Raw genomic sequence first — 10,994 nt, 5'->3', positions numbered from 1 at the left:
AAGGAACCACTTACAAAAAATAGGATTTTGGCCTCACTGACAAACACATAGAAATATTATAATTTGCATATATAACATTATAATTTGCATGGATATCACGGTCCTCACGTGCATACCTCCTTAAAGAATTCATTAAAAGAAAAATATTCATATTTACACGTGAAATTCTAAGGCGGGGCTCCCACGGCGTCAATAAGGTTGATCAGGGTTGCCACCCTGACCCGCAAGCGCACCATCCAGTATCGATTTTTACTATTGGAGGATAATCAATACGAATTTCACAATCTTTTTTCCTTTTTTCTTCTTTTTTTTCTCTTTTCCTCTTTTCTTTCGTTTTCATAGTATGATTGAAAATTCCGGAAACCAACAAGTTCAAAAATCCTCGTTTTGGATATATATATATATATATATATATATATATATATATATATATATATATATATATATATATATATATATATATGTCTGTCTCTGAGACAGACAAGCAAAATTGTAAATTGTAAAACAGACAATCAAAAATTCTAAATTGTCATATGTTTACAATAATTTTTTTCCTTGAATTTATGGAAAATAAAAAAATGTTTTTTTTACTATAAATCAAGACTTTTTACTAGTTTTTACTAGATTTCGGGAAATTTACTAGATCCTCTAAATTTACTAGATTTATTTTGTTTTACTAGATCTAGTAAAATACTACTGACGGTGGCAACCCTGAGGTTAATAAAGCTGTCCACAAAGTTAATAAACTGTTTTCTTCGCATAACTTTGTTGACGCAGTAGAAAAGAATTTAAACTTTATTTAACTTTTTCAATAAAGTCCGCAAAGTTCAACCAATAGCAGAAGATGTGTGGAAAATTTCAAATAAACAACATACAAATTAGTTTCTACAAAGGTATAATCGTGTATACTTGTTTAAATATTTAGCTTGGTAAAAGAAACAAAAAATATTTTTATTTACTATTAAAAGGAAAAAATACTTAAAAAGATGGTTTTCTCAGCTCCATGAAAAACTGCTGTTAAGTCAAAAAGATGAAATCCTTGTGTGAGCGAGACAAACTTTATGGTTTAAACTTTCATGACAAACTTTATTAACTTTATTGACGCCGTGGGAGCCCCGCATAAGACGAATTACGGCCAAGATAGATAAATATATGTCATCATTCAGTTTTACAGGATATGCTGATGACCCTTAAAAACTGTTTTTAGAATATTGACCTATATCCAAATAAGCTAGGAATAAGTTCTTTTCGATGTAAAATTATTATTAAGATTGAAAAATATAAAGATTAACATTGAATGATAGGGTTATAAAACTTAACAAGGTTTAAATTTAAGATTTAGGGTTAAACAATAAGTTATACTGAAAAATAAGAATATAATGACAAAAGATTGATCTTGAGAAAGACCAGTATAGAAGCATAATTTTGTTGCCTCAGCTACCTCTTCTATCATGGCATAGTTACCACTGAGCTACTTGAAAGGCTGACTCAGCCATTGATTTGCACGCATGTCTCTGTACCATGATATGACTTTTCGAAGAGTGAGCAGTATTTATTGGGTAAGCCTGTGGTGCTGAATATCAGCCACAGCACACGGTGTTCTAGATTGATCATTTATTTGATCATTAGTTGACCTACGACCTGGTAAAGAATATTATTAGGTTTCTGCTTTTTCTTGTAAACACCAAGTCTTCTTGAGTCCACTTCGGTCTTCTTTTGGCTTCGTGACGATTTTGGATCTGCAGGTCATGGTGTATCATGAATCTCTTTATTATCTGTCTAATTCACTCGCAAATATTACCATATCACAGGAGGTTGAAGATACTTCTGTATATTTGTCTTTCAGTGTTATATGCCAGGCTTTAGAGCAACAGCATATTGATGTCAGGTTGGGGGTTTGCCTTACTAATGATTTTCTTAATATTGTCTTCATCTTCTGGATGAATTGACATTCAAAAATCATGTGGTATAAGGATTCTCGAGTAGAGTTACAAAGCCTAAAGCAAGAATCAGCTCAAATATTCCAAGAAAACTTCTCTTTTCTTCAGATTTCAAATTCTGAAGTATAGGGCATTTTTTTCATGTGATGGGAAAATTAGCTCAAGCTGCGGTAGATTCTTGACGGAAATTCTTCTCGAATTGTGTCACGTAGAGTTTTTGATTTTAATGTTGGGTCTTTATGGTATTAAGTTGATCCTAAATATTACAGTTTTGTTTTAAATGCTTGAGCTTTAGGTGTCCATGTTCTTATTTTCTATTTTTGTCCAATCTGCCTTAATTGGCCGCTGGATATGGATCACACCTCTTTCATAGATAAAGATATATTTCTCACAAAAGCCCCATGGGCCATGGATAATACAAATACAACAAAACGAATAAAACATAACAATAAGTTCAAACACTTTTGAAAATAACACTACGATAGAAAAACCTCTCTATGTCTCATCCCCACACTCACAAAATTTCCCAATTTTCTAACATCCACTTTGCGAATACTTCCTATTTTATTTTCTAAACACCTTCTATCCATCACATCCCTCCCAAAAATTTCCCTTCTAAGTACCTTCAGTTCTTCACAATAGCACATAAGATGTTCCAAATCTTCAGACTCTCCACACATCTGACAAGAGAAGGGACCACTCCGTACCTTAACCCTCCCTAAATACTTTCAAAATTGATCTAAATACTTTCATATTCATCTAACCGATTTTAGCGCTGTCTTAAAAAAATTGGGATCATGTCTAAATTAAGATGGCTTTAATAAAAGGATACGTTTTCTGAAGAAATATAAAATATTTTGTTTTATCCAGTGTTCAGTTCTTGGAATTGTTAGTTTGATTAATTACAGAAATGGGTCGAAGACGGAGAGTTGGTAGGCTAATTATTCTTATATCTTCAGTGAATTTTGAGCCATTCGCTTTACCTACTTAGGGACAAAATGGTCACACTTGGCCTACTTGATTAAAAGATCTTAAATTAACCCTAGTCTAATCAATACTTAACCTAAGGTAATTAATTAAAAAAAACTTTGGTAAAATTCTACTTTAGCTACTTTTGGCTGTCTTGGAAAGGAGTTTGGTTAGGAAAATGAAACTTTCAGGGATAGATCTACAGGCTAAAGTATGTCCCGGGAAGGTATTTTGAAGTACCTACCTCCACTCTTTCTCCCCCTAGAGGGTCCTGACCTTTGATGATCTTTAAAATTATGTGTGTTATAAAAGTGAAACATTGTAATATAAATCTTCTGCTTAAAATGAAGTCCAACAAAATTGTTTTCAGCTTCACAAATTTGCTTAATCCTGATTTATAGAGTTTTATAGATATGCAAATACATTTCCTAAATTTTGAAAATTAACATTGATATGGCTTAAAATACTACTCAAATAACAGGAATTACATTTTCAGAACTAAAGCCAGAGAAAAAGAATCTTAAAACTGAAAATTAAGGTAAAATGTTGTTTTGTCAAAACTTCAATAGGTAGACCTGTCATATAGGCAAATTTCAGGATCCTCTAGAGGGAGAAGGAGAGGAGACAAGTACTTCAAAATACCTTCCCAGGACATATTTTAGCCTGTAGATAAATTGGGATTGAGCAAAGTTGTGAAGCTGAAAACTGTTTTGTTATGCTGCAGTTCAACAGAAGATCTATTTTGCTAGGTTTCACTTCTATAACTCACAGAATTTTAAAGTCATCAAAGGTCAACTAGAGGGATAAGGAGTGGAGGTAGGTCCTTCAAAATACCTTCCCAGGACATACTTTAGCCTATAGACCCATCCCTGAAAGATTCATTTTCCTAACCTAACCCCTTTCTAAGATAGTCAAAAGTAGCTAAAGTAGAATTTTACCATATTAACATTTTGATTACTAAATATCAGTATATGTATATTAACCAACGATACTTTAAAGCCCAGAGCCTGCTAGTACCCAAAGAACCCAAATTCATTAATACTTTAGCGCCCAGTGCCCAGAACCCACAGCTCCCAACTTGAAAAATAAATACTAGCCTTCTTCTCTTCTTCTTCTATTTAACAGCAGGCGGGCTTTTCAGTAACACTATTTAGCCCTTTTCCTTTTGCTTCACTCTGTGGGCTACAGAGCTACTGGCTTGATTACCTCATTACCTTTACCTTTAGCACAGCAAATTTATAGTCAATTTCTTCTTTAAATAGCGATTTAAAAAAGTATCATATCTAAAGTTAGCAAATCACAGATGTTGCGGGCATACACAAAAGAATTCTACGAATCACAATGATATATTCAATTTATGTCAGCAAGTGCATTGTGTCGGCAAGGTAAATATGGCAAAGAGAGATCATTATCAATTACAGGAGGGGAGATTTGACTTCTGTCGGCAAACGCATTTCACATAAAGGCAATTTGCGTGTTACAAATATTCGAGATATGTCATTCAGTGTTGGCTCCTGCACCATCTGTGATTTGCTAACTTTAGATATGATATTTGGCTTCTGTCGGCAAACACATTTTGCAGAGACATATCAAGTTACAGGAGAGATCAAATTTGGGTTCTTTCTGGGCGTTCAGAAATATTTCAAATATGTCATTCATTTTTGGGTTCTGATAAATTAAAAATACTTGTATTACATGCATGCGGGCGTTAGCCTTGCTTGGGCTTACGATGCCCTATACAGTGTTTTTGTTAAGTGAAAAATAATTCATACTTATATTTTCGGCCAAATAAGTATTCAAATAATCAATTTATTGTCAGCATAATTTTATTTTTAACTTGGGCGCCAGATTCAAAGGTAAAAAAACACCAGATCGCATGGGATTTTGCGAGTTCGCGAGTTCCTTGCGCTTTTTCTTCTTTGCCTCCAGTAAAAATTGCTATTTATAGAACAAAGAAAAATTTTCTGTACCAAAGTTAAAATAACTTAATATTTGGTTCTATGGATTGTTACTTAGACGTGATTGTATTTCTCTTCTAAGTTTGGAGCTGTGGGTGCTATTGGTTCTTAGGCGCTAAAGTAAATGTTGCTTTGATCCTGGAAGCTAGATCTGGTTTCAGCAAAGGTTTATATTTACCTTTGAATCTGGCGCCTAAGTTAAAAATAAAATTATACTGACAATAAATTGATTATTTGAATACTTATTTGGCAGAAAATATAAGTATGAATTATTTTTCACTTGATAAAAACACTGTATAGGGCATCATAAGCCCAAGCAAGGCCAACGCCCAAAGGCCCAAGCAAGCAAAGGTTTATATTTACCTTTGAATCTGGCGCCCAAGTTAAAAATAAAATTATACTGACAATAAATTCTATTATATTGACAGCAATTATACTGACAGCAATAAGTTGGGAGCTGTGGGCCCTATGGGTTCTTGGGCGCTAAAGTAAATGTGGCTTTGATCCTGGAAGCTAGATCCGGTTTCAGCAAAGGTTTATATTGACCTTTGTATCGGGAGTCCAAGTGAAAAATAAAATCAGACTAACAATAAATGGCTTATTTGAATGCTTATTTGGCCGAAATTATAAGTATTAATTTTTTTTCTATGAATTAATAAAATGGATAGGGCATCATAAGAAAAAGTACGTCAGAGACCCAAAGGACCAATTAATCACAGTTTTATATTTACATTTGAATCTGGCACACAAGTCGAAAATTAAATTATACTGAAAATGGCTATAAATTGAACACTTATCAATGAAGATCATCTGCCTCGAGGTGAGAAAGCGTAGACACATCCTATCCCCATTTCTGAGGGGGGGGTAATGTTGAAGAAATAAACCAAAATGATCATAATTAAAAAAACACCGGGACCTGTCTTAAGGGGAAGGCTCAATGGCCCCTTCTTCCCCCACTTCGGCGGGCCGGGACGGTGGGGGGGTCATTTTTGGGAGGCAGCGGGCCAATTTTGGAGGGAAAACTAAAAATACTCAGAATCAAAAATAAATGGGATCTGCCTCAAGGGGACGGCTCAGAGGCCCTTCCTTCCCCCATTTCTGAGGGCAGAGGAGGGGGGGTCAATTTTGGAGCGGAAACAAAATGCTCAGAAAAGAAAATACAGCATGCTCTGCCTCAAGGGGAAGGCTCCGCGGCCCTTCCTTCCCCCCTTTCTGAGGGCAGGGGAGGGGGGTCAATTTTGGAGGGAAAATCAGAAATCCTCAGAATCAAAAATAAAGCGTGATCTGCCTCAAGGGGAAGGCTCAGCGGCCCCACCTACCCCCATTTCTGAGGGCAGGGGGGGGTCGATTTGGGAGGGAAAACCAAAAATACTCAGAAACTAAAAAAAACGGGATCTGCCTCATGAGGAAGGCTCCGCGGCCCCTCCGCACCCCGTGTCTGAGGGCAGGGAGGGGGTGGTCAATTTTCCAGGGAAGACAAAAAATGCTCAGAATTGAAAAATGCTAAGGCAAACTATTACAGTTATATTATCGAAGTTTTCGCCACTTCACAGCAGAGATCTTTGTTTTCAAACCATTTGCTTGCTATTATTAAAGGGAAACGTTAAATGATCCATGCCTTTTCTCTTTTATTTTTTTTGTGAAATTCGTAGGTGCAATGTCGTTTTGTGTCGGCACAGTTTCGTCGCCCCCCCCCCCCTCTAAAGGAAAATTGCTAGCAATGCCCCTGGACTTCGCTACAACTAGAATTATTCGAGACCAGAGTGTACTTTTATTTGGCAGCCTCTTGTCAATCCCCCCCCCGGAAATCCTGGATATGCCACTGTTTCTATGTTGTAAATGTAATAGAAAATTCTTTTTTTTTGTAGGAAATCTGCATAATTTTCCGCAATGACGTGGAAAAACTTTTTGAAGTTCCCCCCAGGACTTTTCTGAAATTACGCCCCTGGCGACGACCTTATTATCTAACTATTACCTGTAAACACTTTTTTAATATTTTTTTTTTACTGCTCTCTCAATTCACTCCTAATGCGAAAGACCCCCCCCTCCCCTATTGCTAAGCCGCATTGCATACTTTGTCGATGCGGATTACTCTTGCCCCAGATGTAATATAGGTATTGAAGATGTGGCCAATATTCTCGCCGAGTGCCAGCAACTTTCTCTGTTAAGGGGAAAGTATTTTGAGGGTGGTACCTTGGAGTTCCCGGGGATCCTGAAGACGACTGTAGAAAGGACAATCATGCAGTTATGTAAATATGTAAATGAAGAGTTGACAGCAATAAGTGAAACTTGATTATTATTTATTTATTATTATTATTTTTTTTAGTTATTTATTTCATTTTATTTGTTTAATTATTATTTTTTTTTGGGGGGGGGAGAAGTTAGATTTTATGTTATTTTTCTTGTGGAGTGTAATTAAGAATACTGTGTTGTATGGCCTATTTTTTGGCTTATAATAAATTTATTATAAGCATTATTACAATCCGTAATGAAATTAATGGTGAGTCAAGAATGCAATATTTGTTCGTAGGCTTCTTCAGTTCATGATTTTCTTTGAACAATTATTTCCGTGTGATATTCACAAGCACGTCGACTTGTACTTTTCCCAGGGGCGGTCGTATTTTTTCCCAGGGGCGGTTGTCTTCCGTATCACCGGCTCATATCTAGGGCCATATCTAGGGAGGGGGGTGTACCAGGTTTACCTATTCTACCGTAATTCTATCGATTCCCCTTAAAATTGATATTTTACCAATTTTACCATTTTTAGTAATTTACATCTTTTCCGTATTTTACTGGCATTTTACCTATACTACTGACGTATTGGGCGGCACCTTGCACTCATCGCCCAAAAACCACCCAGAGAGGTGTCGAAAAAAGGTTTGGAGGAAAGCTTTTTATTTTTTATTTATTTATTGTTATTTTTTTATACTGGACGCATAGGCTTGCGATTGAGGGTTACATTGGTTATTAATATGTATCATGTTTACGCAAGACGAGAAGCCTATTAGAAAATATCAAATAAAATAATCCATGCAGATTGTAGGTATTCTGTGGTCAGGTCAGCTCAGATTCAGTTGCGTAAATTCAGAAAAATCCTAAGAGGGGCAAAATTCAGAATTTTTCGTCAATTGACGATGAAAACAAGGAAAATTTTCCAATAGAAGGTTTAATGTATATTTAAAACTTTAAAAAAGGTGGCAGATCCAGATCTAATTGGTACAGAGGAAAAAAACAACCATTGCACGTCCCAGCTTAAGGCAGAGAATCAGGGATTAGGACCGTCGGTATGGACGTTTGAGGCTCGAAACTGCAATCTTTACCTTTTTTTTTACAGTTGGTTCACCCTTCAAGAGTGTAATTAATCTATCATGGTAATTCAAGAATATGTCGTTCACATAATTTGCATACGCGATAAGTATTTGAAGTGTTAATATATCAAACTATTAACGCCCTGCCAAATGGTTGGCCATCGCTACAAATAGGGGTGGACCCTGAGAGTTTAGAGATCCAATCGTATAATTTACCTGCTTAATAAGGATTAATTTGCTGATAGACAATGACACCTTTAGTTACATTAGATAATAGATAATTAGAATTATCTATTTGGGATTAGGGCTTCAGCGGATATATCTCTCCTGTAAAGGAAACTTTTTTTCAATGTAATTTGATCTTTTGCCGCAGCGGGCGGAACTTCTCAAGCAATTTTGACCAATGAGCATCAAGTTCCTCAAGTGTTTGGTAGCGATATCTCTCTGTTAGCATTGGAAAGCTTCTTCTTGCACAGCAATTGTGAGTGAAATACCCCGTCACCACTGACACTTTTTTGCTTAACTTGACGCCTTCACCGTCCGACGAGTGTCTGAAGAGTGAAATAAAATATTTAAAAACTTCAAACATAATTAATGTAAAAAACTGTTTTTTTTTATGAAAGTAAATAATGGAGTTTAAAATTGAGACAATCGAAAATTATCACCCCTTAATTCTTGACAGGCACTTCACGTAAAGAAATAAGGAAAATTATTATTTCGAAATTATGCTAATGGCATGCGGTGTTAATTTTGCTTTGCACATTGCTGGTTTTTAGACTATCATTTTAATTTCAAAAACATGTGGAAAACCTTTCATTGCATTTTGAAAGTTGTCAGAAGAGAGGAAATTTGGGTTGCAAATGACCCTCAGCCTACGTTGATCATTGGACCGTGCGTCAAGTGGAACATGAAAATGGCCAAATAATTCAACAGAAAAGTGGTTGAGTAGCCATGAGGTTCGGAAGTAAATTGGAGTTGAATATCTGCTCCAGCACGATTAATTTGTAATTCAGGGAAAAACAAGGGTATAAAGACTGTGGAATCTTTTCTTTTCTTGTCAACTAAAGTTTTTTTTCGACCCCAGTTTCAAGAGAAAAAATTATTAACACACTTCCCTACACAGATGGAAGACAACAGATACAGTGGATTGGCTGCGACAGAAATAACTTTCATTGGTTCCATTTAAAATGCTATACAGATAAAATTGGCGAAATAACAGCAAGTGGCAATGAAAAACAGTTTAGGTGCAGTCTTTGCAAGCATAGTATTGACAAATAACGTATAAACACAAACTAAGAACTCTTACCTACTATACCTACCTACTACGAACAACACTAAAATGTCTTCTCTATTGTAAAAAAGAATCGGATCCTTTGACAGTGTTTTGGTGTTCTTTCGACACAAATTCTCAAAATTGCCGATTTCCACCGAGATGGAGAAAAATGTAGCTCAAGTCTCATTCAAAGCTGGCATACAGCTTTATTGCGCATACAGACCGGAAAAATGTGAATACACACTTTTCTTCAGTTTGAACGAGCATTTGGACTTGAGTGAATGTATAGTGTTCTATTGAGTTGTATTTTGTCTTTTATACCTTTCATTATATTTTATGCTCCGTCTTTTTCTTCATTTTGTGAACTGACAATTAATAAATTAATAATAATATTTCAATACAGGATAGTTTAGTAGATAATAAGAATCGTAATTTTCTGAGAAACTGCAGATCCAGAACCGTAACGCATACGCAGAATCTTCATTGCTTTAATTATTTGAAGGAAAAAAAAAAGAAAAAAGAAAAAAGGCTTTACAACACGCTAATCACTTGCACTAAAAGATGTTTGTAAAAACTCCGAATATGAGCATTTATTCTATGCAATTACATGTTAATTGCACTTAAAACAACATTGTTCCAAATATTGCACTTATATTGAACCTTAAATTATACGAATAAAAAAGAAAAGAAAACACGATTCGGATATGTAATAGCCCTCACTCTTCTTCTTCTTCTATTTAACAGCAGGTGGGCTTTTCAGTAAAACTATTTAGCCCTTTTCCTTCTGCTTCACTCTGTGGGCTACAGAGCTACTGGCTTGATTGCCTCATATTTATTAGATATATTCAGATATCTTTCAGCAGATCTTTCGACTCTAGGAGTTCAAATATAAGATGATAGATGTCGATTTCTATGCTCTGTGTGCAGGTATAGTTGGCTAGGCTCTTGACTGATAGTGGGATTTTGTGGTGTTTGAAGTATTTTAACAGTTTACAAAGCAAGGTATGTTGTGCAGACGTCAGCATATTACATTCAAATAGGCAATGGTCAATTGTTTCATTATTCATATTGCAATGCCTGCAAAGAGGGGACAGGGGAATTGAACCACTTGAATTAGAAATCTTATATGAGAATGCAAGGAAATTTAGTCCATTTGTTCCAGAACGAATTCTATGATAAATTTTAGAAAGATACTTATTGGGAAAGGGGGAAAGGATAGGATTAATCTTATTAAAATTAATATCTGATAGCCTCCATCGGTAAATATCTCTAATTGGGATTGGTCTCCCACTTGGCTGGTCAATATTTATAGCATTTTTTGCTATTTCATCAACCTGATGATTACCACTTAGGCCAGAGTGGCTAGGAATGTACTGAAAGTAAGTGTTTATGCCACTTGAAGCAAGATTATCAATAATACTGAGACAATGATAAGTGTCAATTTCCAACTTATATTGAGGAGCTGAGGCCAGCAACTCAAGGCTTGATAAAGAGTTGGAATAGATGATAATATTATTCAATTTTTCAATCAAAGATTGGTTGTGCT

General features: G+C 35.5%; 1 protein-coding gene across 1 annotated transcript in view; it reads left to right on the top strand.

Moving 5' to 3' along the window:
• Positions 1-2,799: 2,799 nt before the first annotated feature.
• polybromo (protein) overlaps positions 2,800-10,994 on the top strand; it is a 71,208-nt gene continuing 63,013 nt past the window's right edge. The window contains exon 1 of the mRNA XM_089104715.1: positions 2,800-2,872. Within this exon, the coding sequence (XP_088960841.1) occupies positions 2,851-2,872 (22 nt within the window). The 5' untranslated portion in view covers positions 2,800-2,850. The remainder of the gene's footprint in view (positions 2,873-10,994) is intronic.

This window comes from Artemia sp. Qi Xiang Cuo, chromosome 19, assembly GCF_049724085.1.
Source record: "Artemia sp. Qi Xiang Cuo chromosome 19, ASM4972408v1, whole genome shotgun sequence".
Classification (NCBI taxonomy): Eukaryota; Metazoa; Arthropoda; class Branchiopoda; order Anostraca; family Artemiidae; genus Artemia; species Artemia sp. Qi Xiang Cuo.
This window is presented reverse-complemented; position numbering and strand designations above follow the sequence as displayed.